The sequence below is a fragment of the Anopheles aquasalis genome, chromosome 2 (genome assembly GCF_943734665.1).
Source record: "Anopheles aquasalis chromosome 2, idAnoAquaMG_Q_19, whole genome shotgun sequence".
NCBI lineage: Eukaryota > Metazoa > Arthropoda > Insecta > Diptera > Culicidae > Anopheles > Anopheles aquasalis.
The window spans coordinates 73,341,336-73,358,146 of record NC_064877.1 but is presented as its reverse complement, the minus strand read 5'-3'; the positions used below and the strand labels follow the sequence as shown (position 1 = coordinate 73,358,146).

The 16,811-nt window shown below is 52.0% G+C and overlaps 2 protein-coding genes across 6 annotated transcripts in view; one reads left to right on the top strand and one right to left on the bottom strand.

Annotated features, from left to right (window-relative positions):
• Positions 1-16,811, bottom strand: part of LOC126571607 (rab3 GTPase-activating protein catalytic subunit) — a 107,365-nt gene that overhangs the window by 598 nt on the left and 89,956 nt on the right. Inside the window, exon 2 of the mRNA XM_050230271.1 lies at positions 1-1,046. This exon is cut by the window's left edge and continues 173 nt beyond it. Within this exon, the coding sequence (XP_050086228.1) occupies positions 1-1,046 (1,046 nt within the window). The remainder of the gene's footprint in view (positions 1,047-16,811) is intronic.
• Positions 9,489-16,811, top strand: part of LOC126571608 (leucine-rich repeat-containing protein 4C) — a 95,572-nt gene continuing 88,249 nt past the window's right edge. For all 5 annotated transcript variants that reach the window (XM_050230275.1, XM_050230274.1, XM_050230273.1 and 2 more), the window contains exon 1: positions 9,489-10,039. The gene's annotated coding sequence lies outside the window, so the exon portion shown is untranslated. The remainder of the gene's footprint in view (positions 10,040-16,811) is intronic.

Here is a 16,811-nt window from a genome sequence, read left to right as displayed (position 1 = left end):
CCGCTGTGACAGTGCTGGTCGAAAAAGTAGCAGCGTTCATTTCAAATTTCTCGCGCAGGCTTCTCACCTGCGCCACACAGCACTCCAGCTGCATCAACTCTCCCAGCAACAGCTCGTACTTGGTTTGGGAGCTAACACGCGTGGCAGGACCACCACCGGAACCGGAACCGGAACCACCGCCAGTGGACCAGTTTTCCCGGGACAATCGGCAACAGGTCTGGGTTAGCTTGTCGATCGTTTCACCGTACCGTGGAATAGCGGCCCGATCGGGTGTGGCCGCTTGAAGGACCGTCAGGAGCGCCACGTGGAACAGTGTGGCCATCGTATGCTGTGCGATTTGTCCGATCGTACGCGACTCCAGGAAGTGAAGCACCTTTTCCGCTTCTTTCGTATCATCGAACAGACGCTTCTGACGGCGGGCCGGGACGGGCCGAGCACTGTCCCACACGGTACGCCACGTGTTGCCAGGGATGAGCATCCGAGGGCTGAGGTGTCCCCGGCGTCCGAACGGATCCTGCTCATCGATCGGTTCATCCTCGATCCAATCGCGCGGACTGTACCAACGGATAAAGTCCTCGAGTTGGGCCGTCGGATTGGCCGCCTTGAATGCTTCCGCATCCGAAAGCAACGAGGCGCTCATCATCTGCGTCCGTAGCTCACTGTCCGGTCCTAGTTTGAGCAACACTTCCGCATCATCTTCCAGCTGATCTTCCGTCTTGGGGACGGGCTCCTGCGTTACGGGGATGTAGAGCGGTTCATCGGAACCGACCAGTAGCATCTTGCCCAGACGGGACAGTCGTCCAACCGGTTCACCGCTTGCAGCAGCCGCCGCTCGTTGCTGTTCCTCTTCATCACAATCGAAAAACTCTTCATCGGAATCACCTCCTGCGCCACCGGTGGCGCCCTGGGGGCCAGAGGTCGTGCCCGAGGTCATCGAAAATGGCAGACCGCCTTCTCGCAGCGTGCGCCGCTCCATGCAAACGTTCAGCATCTGCAGCTTCTGGTGCAGCAGACAGGTTCGCGAGTCCGGAAATCCTCCAGCAACACTGGTTTGATAAGCAAGAAAGAGAGAGAGAGATAGAGGGAGAACGATAAGAATGGCGGTCGGTAGAATGGGGAGCAGATAGAAACCGCAGAATGGATCCCCGCCGATGATGATGAGGAGGCTCTTAATTGTGCTCTCGTGATCGACAGCTGGCAGGCGTCCGTGGCGTTCGATCCGAAAGCGTATATTCCATCCTCGAGGAAGGAAGAAAACAAAAGCCCCAAGCAGAACAGCTACAAACAACCGTGCACGCACGCAGACACACCGATAAGATGCTCCAAGATCGCGGTGGAAAGAGTGGCGCCCAAAAACCAAAGGTGAAAACGCGGCTTCGCGCTTCTTCCATCTCGGCCGGTTCGCCGTGGTGTGGAAAACAAACAACTTTTGAAGGAACAATCATATTAGGTGATTATGCATTTTAAAGTTAGACTCCAGAGATTACGGTACAAGGCACAGCGCGGCGGCGAGCATACGGTGGTAGAATTGTTGATCGTGACTACAGGGAGAGAGAGACTGGACGCGAGGAGTCTGGCTGGTTGGTCAAGCACGAGCATGCCAGAGAAGCAAATGATCTTCTGTCAGTTGGAAACAGTCGCGTGGATTGTTCTTCTTCCGTGCGTTGCGCAGTGGGACCTCTCTTGGGGCGACCACGACCACGAAACCGTTGGTAATGATGGACTAGCACCGGGTTTCCTATTGTTTGAGCAAGGGCGCCCAGTAGAGGTGTGTTGGTATTTAAGGAATGTTTAGGAAAGTCATTAGAAATGAGATATTCCGTTGTGTACGTGTTTTGGGACGCATCGAGTGTTTTTATTTCGTTCCACTGTGTATTCGGACAATGTGCGACTAGGGAATGGCCAAAGCAATCAATATCTTCAAGCAAGTGAATTGAATCCGTCACATGATCCATTGATTATGAAAAAAAACCTATCCAGAGGTCCAGAATTTTCAGATTAAATAGTGTTCAAGGCTAGGCAAAGCCACTGGAGAAGTCGAATAACTTGTTGTTTGAAGATCCTGTTGAAGAGAGCAAGTTGTCTGAAGATCCTGTTGTCACAGGGAGCTCCTGTGCCGGCCATGCGGTTGACAAACTTCTTGCACATTCCGGCCCATTTGCTCAGTCAGTACCTATCATTCTTATCAACGACGTTAATCACTAGCCGCTTGTAAAACACTCAAGTTTCAACATTACCGTTTCCCATCAAATAGTGTCACCTTTGCACCAACGGTAGCGACTCACCAATGGCGCAAAAGTGCCTGTTTGACATGTCGTTGATGCACCCTTGGCACAAAACTGTCGTGTGCGGCCTCACGCTGCTGTCTTCTTCATCAAAAAGGGCGCACAAGGTGTCTTCTTCTCACCGTGCAATTATCAACCTTCGCATCAATATTCAACGCCACCTTTGAGGCTTCAACTCACGGAACACGCAACGCATTCCAAAAGGAACGGTAGACAGGTAGATAGAAGGTTCCTTCTTGGTTGAAAATTTCTAAAGTTCGTCCATCAAACTTCAACCCCTAACGGATCCCGGGGAGGAACTCTCGCAAAAGGGCCTCCTCGCAGTAAAGGTGAGAAACTAATAGAGAAGCGCACCTTGAGCCAACAACAACGAACACCCGCGGGACGCCTTGGCGCTGTTGGTAGAAATGCGTGCGTTATAGCTTGTACACCCCTGGGGGAGGCTGGAGCAAGTTTTGCAAGACGGACGCAGGCACAACGAAGGAAGGAAGGAAGGAAAACATTTTCAAGTTCACTTCAACCGCGAACTGCGCCCAGTCGGCCTCCCGTAGACTCCCGTGGCATTATGCGAGAAGTGGGAGCGAGCAGTTCAGCGACCCGCTAAGTGGGCTGCATCCCAGTAACGTGCGGCTCCCTCCGCGCGCTGGTTTATGGTGGGAAAATGCGGATATTCGATTGCGCGATGGAATTTAGAAGCCCTCAATCCCCAAACACGCCAACGAGTCATTAGCACGACGCGGGAAGAGCGTTGGCGTTGCCGTGCGCGTTGCTAACAAGGGAGTAAAGTGACAGGAAAGGTATTACGGCACCGTATCTCAGCAATCGTCGGCAAATGAGAAAATCCAATTTACCCCAATCCAAGTAGTTACCAGCAGGTTGGTGGCTTGAAAATGATTTTTCCAAGTGCTGCTCCTTCCGAGAAAAAGGTAAAACAACTTGGTAACACACCCGGTAACAGCAGTTGCAGAAGCGGAAAGTAAAACCAGAAGCGTCCCGCGTGGCGACGACAGCAGCAGCAAGAAGATGCTGCCGCCACAGTGTACTCTCGCTGGTAACGCGGGAGAAACAAAGAACGATGAACATAAAACGAAGCTAAGCAAAGCATGCTAAGGAGACGATTAAAGTGAGGTAAAAGTGAGGAGTAATAATGAGGAGGAGGACGACGACGACAACCATGCCAGATTGCTAAGCAGAAAAGGGAAGGAGTATTCTCCTTGTGGTTGCCAAAAGTGTATCCCTTCCCCACAAAGCACTGTAATTTACAAGCCACCAAACACACAGGCGAGCACACATCCACAAAGGAAGAGCGAATGGTGGGCTGCATCGTCATTTTTCACCCAACCGTTTGCAGCGTGCCTCAGAAGTTAAAACCGGCCACCAACGAACCAACGAACCAACCAGCAGCAGCCGGTGGTGTTGGTTTCTGTTATGTTGTTCCGCTCATTTGCGTCAGCTGGCACTACATAGCCGCGTGTTGGCATGGAATCACTTCCTTCCGTCAGGCCGGCCGGCCGGCTGGCCATTCAGTTGGTTTCTATCGGCATCATTGTGTCTGCAGTGGAAGTAGATTCGATGAAACACTGAAGCTGTGGTTACTGAGATGTCTTACAGGCTGTGTGCGGTGCTGTGCTGTCAATTAAAAACCAATAAGAAACGATTACTACCAGGCCTACAGCAGACTGCAGAGTTCTACGACAAAACGAGACTTCATTTGATGTGTCCCTTTTTTACTGGTGGACTACAACTAAACGATCATAAGCATCTCGAGAAGGACAAGTACATCAGTAAATGATAATGATGTTCCATCCCCTGGTTTTTACCTCCATCAATTCGCTTATCAAGTTAATAGAATCCTCAAACATTTGCAAATGCAAGACGAACATCCTAATTAAGAAGAACAAGAAAGCATAAACTGCTTCTTAACAGAGGGAGAGAGAGAGAGAAAGACACAGGCGCCAGTTGATGCATCCGTTTGGAAGATATTTAAAAAGACATTTTCCCAATCCAACTCAATCCCGTGAAGGCGAGTGGGCGCGTAGGCGAAGGAGAACCATCCCTCATTTCCGGTTCCATCTTTTTGGCATCGTCGTCTTCAGGGGCCAATGCCATCCTAATTCATCACTCATGTTCGCGCGCACCCGCGAGACTTTTCCTCAACTAATTTTCCCCCCACACCCACCCAAACATTCCCCAGCGAAACATCAAGAAACATCATCTTTCGGCTGCGAATCGCGTGAACCCTTGTCAATGTGGAAGGTAGAACACACCCGAAGAAGGTGTGCGCCGCATTTCCGGAACACCCGGACTAGATTAGCATAATTTTTGTTGCGTCTCTTTTTCGGTTTTTTTTCTTCTTCTTCTTATTTTTGTTGCTTCTTCCTTTACAGTCATCCCTTATCTTATGCTGGTCGTCGTGTTCGCGTCCCTCATTTCTCCGTCTGTCGGAACGGAGGCGTCGCGCACCCCGAGCTTAATCTTAAGGTGCCCCCCCCCCCCCCCCCCCCCCCACAAAACCTTCTGGCCCCTTGACGGATGCAGTACGTGAGGAGAAATGTAAAAATCGTTGGCCCCGTGTGTAGGCCGTCGTCATTCGGAGTCGGCAGCGGACGGCAGCCATTGCTAATTTTGTTTATTTTTAGCCAGAGCCTGAGCTTTAAAACCCCCTCCCCAACGGGGACGGGGCATGCCCGGGAGGTGTAACGGTAAGCACTTCCGCCTTAGCGCGCGGCCACTAGATTGTAGAACGGAAGCGCGTCAGAATTCCGGAAGTGAAGGTGAAGCCATCAACTAATCGCCACAGAACAGCTCTTGCTATCTGACTTCTTGGCTTTGGCTCTGGGATGGTGACGTTTGCTATCGCGTCGTCCGAGGGCGCGTTCGAAGGAATGGTTCGTCGCCATCGTCGTCGCGACGCTTGACGTCATCGTATTCTGGCCACATGCACTACAGGCAGATGTAGCGACTGCTGCTGCTTCCAACAACACTCCCCTAGACCACCACCACTACCGAAGCCTACTTGACTAATGGAACGTGAATGATTTATTGACCTTTTGCGTAAACGTCGCGCTGCTGGGAGAAATGTGGAGACTGTGGTGATGTGCGTGGCGCGAACGCAAGGACCACCAAGTTCTCTGGCAACTTTACGTGAAGCTGTGGAAGATTTTATTCATCTTATTGGCCGTAGGATGGTCCTCCCCAAAAGCCAGGACGATGTTATCTGTTGGCGGCTGGGCGGCCGCACGCCAATAGCTGCCAATCCCACTGACATGTTTCGCACGCTCGCGACAGTAATTTATTTGATCATCCGCTTTATATCCGCTGCCAAGCCATACACATCCACGCCCCTACACCTCAAGGCCAACTTTGATGGAGCATCTCACAGTAGGCCAGTCAGTCAGTCAGTCGACTGACGATCGAGGCTAGCGTGTAACATGTAAATCGAGTATGCTGCGCTTGGTTTACCCACTCGCGCGACGAGGAGGAGCACGTTGGCACGCGATACAATATCGGTGGCACCCTAAGGCCACCTCCATTAATCAGTAGGATCATCGACGGTTTGCGGCGGTGGCGGCAAATGAAGTAGGTGAACGATTTACGATGGCATTTGACATATGTGTCAATCCGCGGATCGTCCTGACCTCCGTTATTCTTTTTTCCCGGCCGACCAGTGAGTACCATGCTCTGGCCGCCGTATATTCTGTTCTTGACGTAATTAATGATTCGTGACTTTTGCTGCCTTCCAGGACCGCGGTAAGGGAAGCTTGAGGTCACCGTCGGGCCCTTTTAAGGGCAAAACTTTGCTCCAGAGAGAGACAGAGAGGGAAAGAAAGCGAGAGGAGGATTAATGCAATCAATTTCGGTGATAGGCGACCGCCTCGGATCGGCTCGGTCGCACGCACTTTCTCCAGCGTGATGCTGACGCCTGTTTTATGTAGATTGCGCTGACTCCACGGTCCGGAGGAATTTAAATTAAAGCTCCAAGAAGGAGCCGTAGAAGTCCTGAGTGTAACCGCCCTGCCCCCGGAACACTAACGGCGGTTCATAAGCGCCAGCGGACAAGAAGTTCAAGCTCATTAATTTGTGATTTAATGTAGTAATGAAAAATTTATTGGTTCGCTTCGGAAATCTGCAACCGAGTGCTGCGTTATTTGCGAGGGGAAATAACAGCAACCAGGGACCGGGGGCCGGGAGAGGGAGCTACAGAAGCCGGAAGAGGCTGCTGACGATGCTTCCGGCTATTGCGTTTCTCATCACACCACGTGGCGGGCACGCTGCGTCGCATGAGCATGAACCCAGAGTGTGTTGTGATTCATCGACCTCGAGGTCGGGAGCGGGATTCACCGTTGCGTGAATGTTCATTCCGTTTGGATACCGGCAGGAACGAAGAAAGGGCGATGCGACAGTTCAGCGCTGGAATTTGCGGAACTTCCGGCAACCGAAGCGGAGAAAGCCGGACTTGATGATGAAAGTGTTGAGGTGTTCAATAACTCTTTTCTCAGAAGAGCGGAATGACGATTTTGTTTTAGGAAATTTTAAAGAAAAGTTTGTGGAAAAACCTACGTAACTCGAAAAATAATCCAAGTATACACAGCTGATCAAAACATCAACACCTCCAGTGCGCTACCCAGCCCCGGGATCCAACGCGTCAAGTACCGTTGCCCAGAGATACGGCAATCGTTGGTTGCTTGATGTTAATCGTCTTGCATCACAGAATAGAAACAGCAGTACAAGACAGGGAAGCTCGTCTTCCTTCAGAGAACGTAGCGGCCATCCAATGGCCACAGCAAGCCCAGCCAGTCAAGCCAGCCAACCAACCAACCAGCCAAAGGAGCCAGACAGCCGAGATTGCGAGATTAAAATCGGCACGCTAGACGCCAAAGACGAAGGTAATGCACAAACAATACTAATTATGAAGTTTGTAGTACAACCATCTCTTTTGCTCTCTCTCTCTCTCTCTCTCTCTCTCTCTCTCTCTCTCTCTCTCTCTCTCTCACTCATTCTGTCTCTCTTGCTGCTGCGTCCTGGATGCATCAGCCGAAGAAAGCTGGCCAAATGAAGATGCAAACCGTCGTCTAGGCAGGGCGGCGAGCAAACAAAAAAAAAGGCGAGAGCAAAACTGCACAACAAGCGGTCGACGGCACCCCTCCTCCTCCTGCTGCTGCTGCTGCTGCTCCAGTTCTCCATGCAACACCACATTTTTACTGTCGTTGTGCACCATCAAACCCTTTCTCTTGGTGCGAAACAATATTTACCGATTCGACACCGACACCCCCCAACAGAGTCTGCGTCCGTCTAGGCGCGTGGTCTAGGTGAGATGCACAGACAAACCGCCCCCGTGTTCCCCGTGGGGCCTGGCATAAGCTGTTGGTCAGACCGGCAGGATGAAGAATTTCGAGCCAAGAAAAAAAGGGCGAAAAAAGAAACAGTTATGCGCCTACTTCGTGCTTCGTGCTTTACGGTCGACTGCGAGTAACTCAAACGCGAACCACGAGTCGTGCGGCTGGTGAGTGACGCGAGAACTCCCCCCAGAATGCCGGCTGCGCGCTTGCTAGGATGCGGCGACATCCCCAGCTGCTTTGCGTAAACAGAGAGGCGAACGGCCGGCTGCTGCAGCTGGAAAATGAGTTTTCGAGAAAAGCGTCGCCGGAATCCGGAGAGCGAAAGTCACGCTCCTGCCACGCTCCTGCGAGCGAGAGAGAGAGAGTGAATGGCGTGGAAATGAGAATTTCCTTCGCCGGGACAGGACACTCCAGCGGTAGATTCAAACCAAAACCGATGCCAGAGTAGTGCAACGGTGTGTCCTGCGAGGCCGAGGCTTCTCCGCGCGCAGAGAACACCAGAGAACAGTCGAACGTGCATCTCCGCGAAAGAGCGAACGGGTCGCGTCGCGTGCTGCGAGTTTTCCTGTGACCGGCCACCAGCGTAACTAGCGCATTCGCAACGGAAAAGCCCGGCAGAAAACCCATCCGATCCTGGTGACCGGCACCGGCGGGGAAAAATTAAGAGTGATAAGATGGTGAACGGTGCACCGAAGGAGCCGCAGCTACACCATTCTACATTCGGCCGGGCGGACGACGACGAGCTGGAAATGCAGAAGAGATCGCACGCGATCGTACCACAAACCACCGACAACGAGGACAACGACGGTGACGCCGATGACGACGACAACGAGAACGGCTTCGGACGAGCGCCAGCGAGCGAGCGATCGCGTACGAAGTGAACCGCACCGGAAAGGTGGAAAGATGCTGGGACCGGTGCTCGCTCCGTAAGAAGAAGAAGAAGAAAAAGTGTGGCGCGCGCCCGATCCACTCCACGAACATTCCACCGATCGCCGTGGCCGTACCAACCAACCATCTCTTCGTCTTCGTGTCTCCCCGGTGCGGTGAGGTGCCACGGTTGCCACGATCTTCTCAGCGTCCGTCGGCTGGTGTTGGCCGCGACTCGCGCGCCAGTCAGTCAGTCAGTCACCTGCGATCGGTTGAGCCAACCACCTGCCTGCCAACCCTGTTTATGCGCTGCTGGAAGAGATCGTGTGATCAGCCACAGTGTGAACCACGAACCACGAACGTGTATCTATCTGTGTGTGTTTTGGTGGCTTAAGATCGAGTTGCGATCTCGTTAGTGTTGGTGAGTGAAACAGGTGAAGGAGGAGGAGAAGGAGGAGAGTGGTGCAGCGAGGCTCTGAAGCGAGATCGCGGGAAGAAAAACGGGAACGTTGGCCTGCTTGAGCGCAACGCAACGGGACCTGTGGTGCTCGCTGCTCGCTGCGGTGGTGGTTCGTTGCTTGCGGCCAGTTGAAGTTGTTTCGCGCAGCCAGCAGCCGTTATCACCAGTGGACGTTGAAGCTTGTTTCCCGGACGTTTCCGGATCGAAAAACGGACGAACTTCAGGCAGATATTCGTGGAAATCGATCGAAAAGATCATCACGAGGTGTGACACATAATTCCCCGTGCGCCTTGTGACCTATCTGTGACAGCGTGAAGCGACAGCAAAGAGGAAGCTTCTCACAGCTCAAAAGTGCCGTTAGATTCCATTCTTGGGCTTGGGCTTGGGGGGCCACAGCGACATCCGCCGTGTACCGCGCGTGATTGCGTCAACAACGTCGTTCGTCTCCTTCTTAAGCATTCTTCGCACGAAACTTTCCCCTCGCGATCGCGCCTGGCGGACTGGCGGACGGGGGGAGGCGGGAGGGGCTGACCCGATTCTCGGCACCGTGGTTCAATCATGTGTGGTGGCCACCGTCGACGTGTGTAGGGCGCGCGACGCGTAAATATTCGGTGAGAGAGAATCGCGTCCCCGTGCACCCGGATCGGTGGGCACGCGGATTGGGGTAATTGTGTCGGAATTGTTTCTAAGTGAAGTCAATCAGTGCGTGCGTGCGAGCGAAACCTGGTGGGACGACGATTCTGGGGTGACCCCAGACGAGCCAGATAGTGCCCCCCCGGGAGTGTTAGTTCCAGTTCCGTAGTGCGTCGTGATCGGTGAAGTTGTTTTGCGTTCCCCTGTTGCTGTTGTGTTTTGTTTGTGAAGAAGATCCCAAGAGGTGGTGCTAGTGGTTGAAAAAGGGCGTAGAAGTGATGCAGCAAAAGCTGCAGCGACACAACGAAACGTATCGCGTCAGTTCAATTACAATAACATCCAACAAGTGATTAACCTCTTAACTCTACGGCGTGCTGTGAAAGATCGCGATCAAAAGTGGTCGAGAAACCGAGTGTTGGAGCAGCATCATCAATCGTGGAGTTATCAGCAACCAGGTGTAGGTGTTCTTCTCTTCTTACAGCACATTAGTTAAGGCATTTAAGGTTTTTTAGATTGAAATTTAATTCAAAAGTGTCTGATCAACACGGGGTAGTTGGTAGCCCGGGTTCGAGAAGGTTATAGTTCGCTGTCAGCTATCTGCGAGAGTCCTTCTCCGTGCTGCAGTCCTTCGAGGGAGCGTCAGAGATTGACCAGAGACCAGATCACACGCGGTACTCACAGAGCGCATGTGAGTGCGAGTGGACCCTGGAGTCCTACGATCCAAGGTGGGGGTCCGAACTTTGGACGGTCAGATTCCACAAATAGTCCTCCGTTGGCTGTCGAGTTGAGTAGAACTAGGTCGCGGGGAACTAGAGAACTGCTTTTCAAACGCTAAATGACTTGACTGAGCTGCACACAGAACAGGAGTTCCCGTTAGGGGGTGCAACTAAAAAAAACATGGCCACAGACAACCTGTCTGCGATCGCCGAGCTGCACCTTCCAGCCGGTTCAGCAACCGGAATCCAAAACTGCAACTTCATTTCGCGCATCCACGATCCTCGATTACTCATCTCAAGTACTAGCAGCTCGTGCTAGCCACAGGGGACCGCAATTTGCATCCCTTGGACCAGGTTTCAGGTCCGCCAATCGTGAGATAAGCGGAATTCTATCTCGTCCGCCAATCGGTTTTGATCGTTGCAACCGGTTTGACGCGGTGCGAGGGGGTTGTGCGGCCTGCTGGCAGCCGTCTGGTGCAACGGTGTCCAACCGGTGGAAGCTCATCAACACCGGGTATCCCGGCATTCCGGCAAGGGGCGATGCAACGCCACCATCTGGTTGATACCCTCCTGGACACAACACATGCTGATCCACATGACAGCCAAGCACCGTAATAATCAATTTCACCTCACTTCCTCCCCTCTGTTCCTCCTTGCCGGATGGTCCGGATGGATGGAAAACTAATTCCGCATCCGCAGCGAGCGCGCGCATTGAACCGGGATTAATCACAAAACGCGTCCGTGGAGCGGTGGGCGCAACATTGACGCAATGCCGCCGCGCGTCTTCTGCAGCTCGATGCTGCTGCTGCTGATAGTGGAGCGGGAAGCAGAGTTCCCGTTTCAAGACCCCCATTCTGCGGCCACACAAGGGGCACCATGCTGTCTTGTATTGCGCTCCATCGAACAGACGTTCTAACCGAACGTTCTGAAGGAATGCTGCGCGCTATGTACGTGTTGTACGCCTCGTTCCGCTGTTGGACGACGGCCCCAAAGGGCGAGAGCGAGGGAAAATGAAATTTCCGAAACCCGAAGAACGGTTACGGAATATCAAAAAGGGATACCAACGATACAGAGGACAGAGGGAATCGTCGTCGTCGTTGTCGCGAACGAGCAATATGCGCGAATCGGCCATGCGGTGTGTTAGTGCAACCGGAAGTAACCCCTTTTCGTAGCCTGTTTTGCCAATACTGCGGTGGCCACCACAGGGAATACAGGATACCATTTCTTGATTCATCGGCCGCGCGCAGAAGGGGGTTTATCGTCCTCCTTCCGACGGATGAGCTCAGCTGCGAAGGGATGCTCAGTGCAAACCGCATGGATTCACCCTATTTTCCCTATCCCTACCCTTCCGGGGGGACACCAATACACTTCTTTTTTATCGTCCCAAACGCATCAATCATCGGCTAGGGACAGCGATATATCGACGAATATGCTCGCGAGCGATTTTATGAGCTTTCGCCGAATATCCCGGCTAGACCTTCCTCGGCACACCGGAGGACACTTTTCCTCCACAGAAAACAGAAAAAAGGGAACGAGAGGGATGATAAAACCCAGGCCCCACATTAGGTTCATAAAACGACGAAATTCTTTTATGCCACCTCCCGATGGAACCTCTGACGGGGAGGTGAGAGCATAAACAGTTTAGCGGTAGGCCGGTGAGGCGCACCATTAGCTGGGAGATCCATCCGGGGGGCGGGTGATCTGGATAGGAGTAAACATAAATATTGATTAAGCAGGCAAAGGGGGAGCAACGAGCTAGCGTAAGGAAAGGTGCATTTAGAGATGAGGAAGAGGACGCAACTCTCATTGTTGTGCAGCAAGAAGACCACGATGATGATGATGATGATGATGATGATGATGATGAGAAACCATTGGACAAACCAAACAACAGAGAAAGAACAAAAAAAAGGCCAAAGAAGCTGATACCATGTTCAAGGGTGTGACTGGCTGGAGAAAGTAATTAACATTTTCCATCCCTCCACAAAATACATACACCCTGATCAATCCACAGGACCGCACGGTACGGATTGTGCGTTTAACGAAGTGAAAATGATTTAGAAGAATGAGCTAGAATTATTAGAAAAGAATTCGAGGGGAGAAAGGGGTGCATCAGAAGACAGCGCGACACACAATCCACCCCGCTCTCGGCTAATTGTTCTCCATTAGTGAGATTCTACGGGACGGAATTATGATAAGCAGTTGCTGGAGAAGAGTTGAGGTCCCCCGAGAGGCCGTTCTCGGGAGTTCTCTTCGGTGTTCAGGGTGTGTAACGAACACAAAAATGTGCTTCTATGTGGGAAGGTGGTTTTCTCTTCTAATGCTTCATTCTAAAGCTTTGAGAAACCTTCCTTTTAAACCGTAACCAATGCATCACATCACAAAGGGGCCACTTGGGAATGGTGGAGACTTGAATCCGACAAGCAATGTCAAGCAGAACAGCAACATCAGCACGAACATGTTTAAAGCATTCGTTTGTTGTCAGCCAGAACGTTAGCTTCTTCTAACTCGACGTCAACAAAAAAGGAGGAAATCCATTCCCATTGCCATCGATTTCGAAGCGATTGGTACATGGAATCCACACGGGATTTCACGAAACATCCCACCGCATTTCTTTGTACCATTGAAAGCTCTCTTTCTTGTAAGGGGGGGGGGGGGGGGGGATGTATACCACACAAGGAAAGCCATTTGATGGCAGATAAAACGTCGAATAATGTTTTCAAACTCACAAGAAAAACAATAGATGTCATCGCACCACCAAGCAGCAGCGACATCATAATCACACAACACCGAGAAACAGTTTAGAGGTACAGCCGAGTTGATTATTTTATAATTGTCGCTCTCATAAATTCAACCAACCGTGCCGGTGTTGGTGGTGATCGAGGGGGGATCAAGCTCGGTTTAAAACGCCCTCACCAAGCGAAGGGCGCCCCCTTGGGTCTCAGTCACCAACGCGCACACATGGGTTTGGCATTGACATTCGCTTCGTCGCAATCACCGTCACCCGGGTGAAACGGGTTCTCTTGTACGCCGTTGTGGTCAGCAGCAGCAGCTCGGACTCGGACTCGGACTCGGTCTGTCACTTGCATCCCCACGGACGGACGTACGAGCGCAGTCGCCTGCAGGATCGAGCCCCGGGTTGCGGACCGAGATTCTAATCGGCGTAAACGTTGAACGTTCGCCAAACCTCCTTCCTCCTTCCCACGTGTTGTCTCTGTGTATGTGGCTGTCCTTCTCCCTCCCCACCCTCTTTTTCTGGGTCACACAATCTAGCTTTGATGACCACCACGGTGACGACAACGAGAGGCCGAGGGTCGGTTGGTACCGTTTTAGCGCCGTAACGAGCGAGCGCGCGATATGTAGCGCTCTGGCGGTGCTGTAATGCGGATAATGTTAATAAGAGAAACGAGTTGCGCTCTGCGCTCTATGTATGTATGTGTGTTTGTATCAGTGACAACGGCGTAGGGGGAGAAAGGAAGATAAATTAACGGTCATCTGTATACTCCCTGCTCCTCCGTCCGTCCATCTATCTATGGGCCAGGGGAGTTGCAAAGCGAAAAAGGGTACTCCGACGATGACATCGCCACGCCACGGTCCTTACGGAGTATTGTGCATGTAACCAACATCTAGGGCTGGCCAGCTGGTAGTACCGAGGCGAAAGAATGGAATTTATTTGATGGGAAATGATGAAATATGAGGAATGCCTTGCGCTTGCCGGACGACCGACATTGCTGAGCAGACAGTTCCGGGTTCCCTTGGGACACTTGGACACGCTGTGGTGCACATTTATCGGTGTTAGAAAGGAAAGGATTCGCACACAATGGGAAGCGCCCATTGTCAACCAGTAACTACTCGGAATGGAATGTGAAATGACAAAAAGAACAAAATAAATGGCGACAAAAGCACAAAAGCACCAAATACGACACCGAGATCCTAACGAACCGGTCAGCAAAAGATGGCTAAACACATGATAATTACCCATCAAGTCGTGTAAAATCTGGCGCAAAAACCCCTGCCGGTGATGAATTCCTCGAAACCACATTCGACTGTGTGCCACATTCTCGTTTCATTAACATCGCGCGCGCTTTCACTGCAAAATGACCTGCCGGTGAGCCGTCGAAGAAGAACCAGTGCGCGCCAAAAAAACCCCGGGTGCCGAGTTGCATCAAAAATGCCGCGCACCGATACAGATCCGCCGTTTGCCGCGTCGCGTGTGCATCGTCATGGCTCGTGGGGCGATCCGGAGCCAACGATCCGGGTGCCCGCGATCGTAATCACGAAACCATCGCGAAGAGATGCGCGATCTAAATACCGGGCGAGCAGCGAAAGCGTAAGACCATTAACACATTTCCCCCCGTGGCCACTGATGATGATGCCGCTCCCTTTAAATCGCTTTTTTCCGATGGCGAAGCGCGTTGGACGAACGCTGCCCGTGAAACGATTAGGGTCACACGTTAGGCAGGGCATTAGATTTGAATTTTTGGCCAACAAGAGCGTGTACAAGAGATGAGCCCCGTGTTGCTCGATAGAAAAGAATTCGGTTGGTTGAGGTGAGGGGACAAATCGATTGATTGGATTATCCATCGCTCAGGGAAACTCCATTACACGCCTCGATTAACCTTCTTTCGGTTTGTAACAAAAGGGTTCTCTCTTTGCGTTGTGGGACCGCTTCGTGAGGTCATCGGGGTGATGTTAATCATGTCTTCTCGTACTCTGTTCGTGGTTGATCGACAACTCATTTCCAGTGCGCCAGAACGAACCGCAACGAAAAGCCGAGAAGCAACGGTACCGGCACGCACTCCAGCGCGACCACTGCGGCCGCTGTATGTGTTGCTTCTTTTGTAGGCAGACACCCCAAGCGGGGGGCTGGAGGCGAAAACTAAAGATAAGTGGCCACCACCGCGCCTCTTTGGGTTACGCTTCAGTGCACGAGTGATGATGAGGCAGCTGGAATCGAAAATGGCATCCACCAAACCATACAAAGAAAGAGGGAGAGCGAAAGAGAGGCTATCGCGAGCGCACGCAACTATCACGATAACCCGTTTGTTACTCTTCTCTTCGATCCGAAAAAAAACAACATGAAAAACAGAGAGGGGGACGAGGGTGGAAAAACCGATTGGCATCCGAGAGGGGCCATCTCTATTGGTTGATGATGGGTAGCTAATTGCTTGCCGGCACACCAAGGTACCGTTTTCTCGAGGGGAGGCGAGGGGAGATCGCCAATGTTTAAATATGTGTCGGCGTGTATCTGTGTGCGTGGCTGCTGTATTACATCGTGCACCGTTCGTCGCTTATCGCATCGCAAGTCTTCCACGAAAACCGCTTCACCGTTAGCGCCACCGGCTGCCTCCCTCGCTGGCTGCTACACTCGCCAGCGCATTATCAGCAATCCAAGGAGGCGAGAAGACAGAAGTGTTGATGTGTGGGCTGCTATGCAGCTACAGGCACGGCATGCCACGATGCACGATGGGCTTGCTGCGATTTGAAGAGAAATTTTTGACTTTTTATTGATGCGCCCACCGGGGAATGCCAGCGATCGATCGGCTCACGCACCAACATACCTCACACGGTCCATCGATCGCACGATCGTTTCGTTCATTCACTTGGCTGTTAAATGGCGCTACCCTAGGAGTGCATTTTCTGTTGCAAGCGCTTTGAATTTCCCGTTGAGGATGGAAATTGGATTTGTTTTTGGTGGGGGGGGAAATGGCGCTCTCAAGCCACTCAACCGGGGGTGTGAAAAACAAATTCAAACAAACCCTCGAGCTGGATCACGCCAACGCAACAACCGAAGAGTGATTTAATTAGAAGGCCAATCCGCGCGCATATGTGGAGCGCACCGATGCTCCACGAGCGTCCAGGATGCTTGCCCTTGGAGTATTTAGGTTTTCTCGCCGTTTTAGGTTGAATTGCTTTTGTTTGTGCGGCTGCAGAGCGAGTTCGAATGCGGGCAAAAACAAATAATAAAAAGGGGGCCCCCAAAAAAAACCTGGATGCTCTCATTGGAAGTAGCGCGCTGATTACCGGCGCCGGTCGATCGCTTTATAGGTCGAACGGCTGCCTCAATCATCATCAAACCCCCCTCTGCGGGAAAATCAATAACTGTATCGCTGCCCAGCTAGCCGGCTTTAGTCTTTCATTTTAGGCCGAGTATCCCGACACAGAGAGAGACTTGAACTGGAATGCCGAATGCAGTTAAAGCATTCCCAGCGGATAGCAGCGAAGAAAATTCTCAATTCAATCACCGCAACTGCAAGCGCGGATCAAGCGCGTTGCTTAAACGTACCAACGGAAACTTTCTCGTTCCCTCCGTTCCGTGCTCGACAATACTCTGGTTTTTGGGAGAAGGAAAAGCTTAAAACTCCAGCCCAAACACAAACACGACACCGAGGACGGACGGACCAATTGATTGAATAGTTTTTCCTCGAACAAGACGCGCACCGGCGCACGAAGCACGGATTAACTGGTGTTGCTCCCGCTGTTGTCCTGCTGCTGGTGTTGTTGTTGTTGTCGT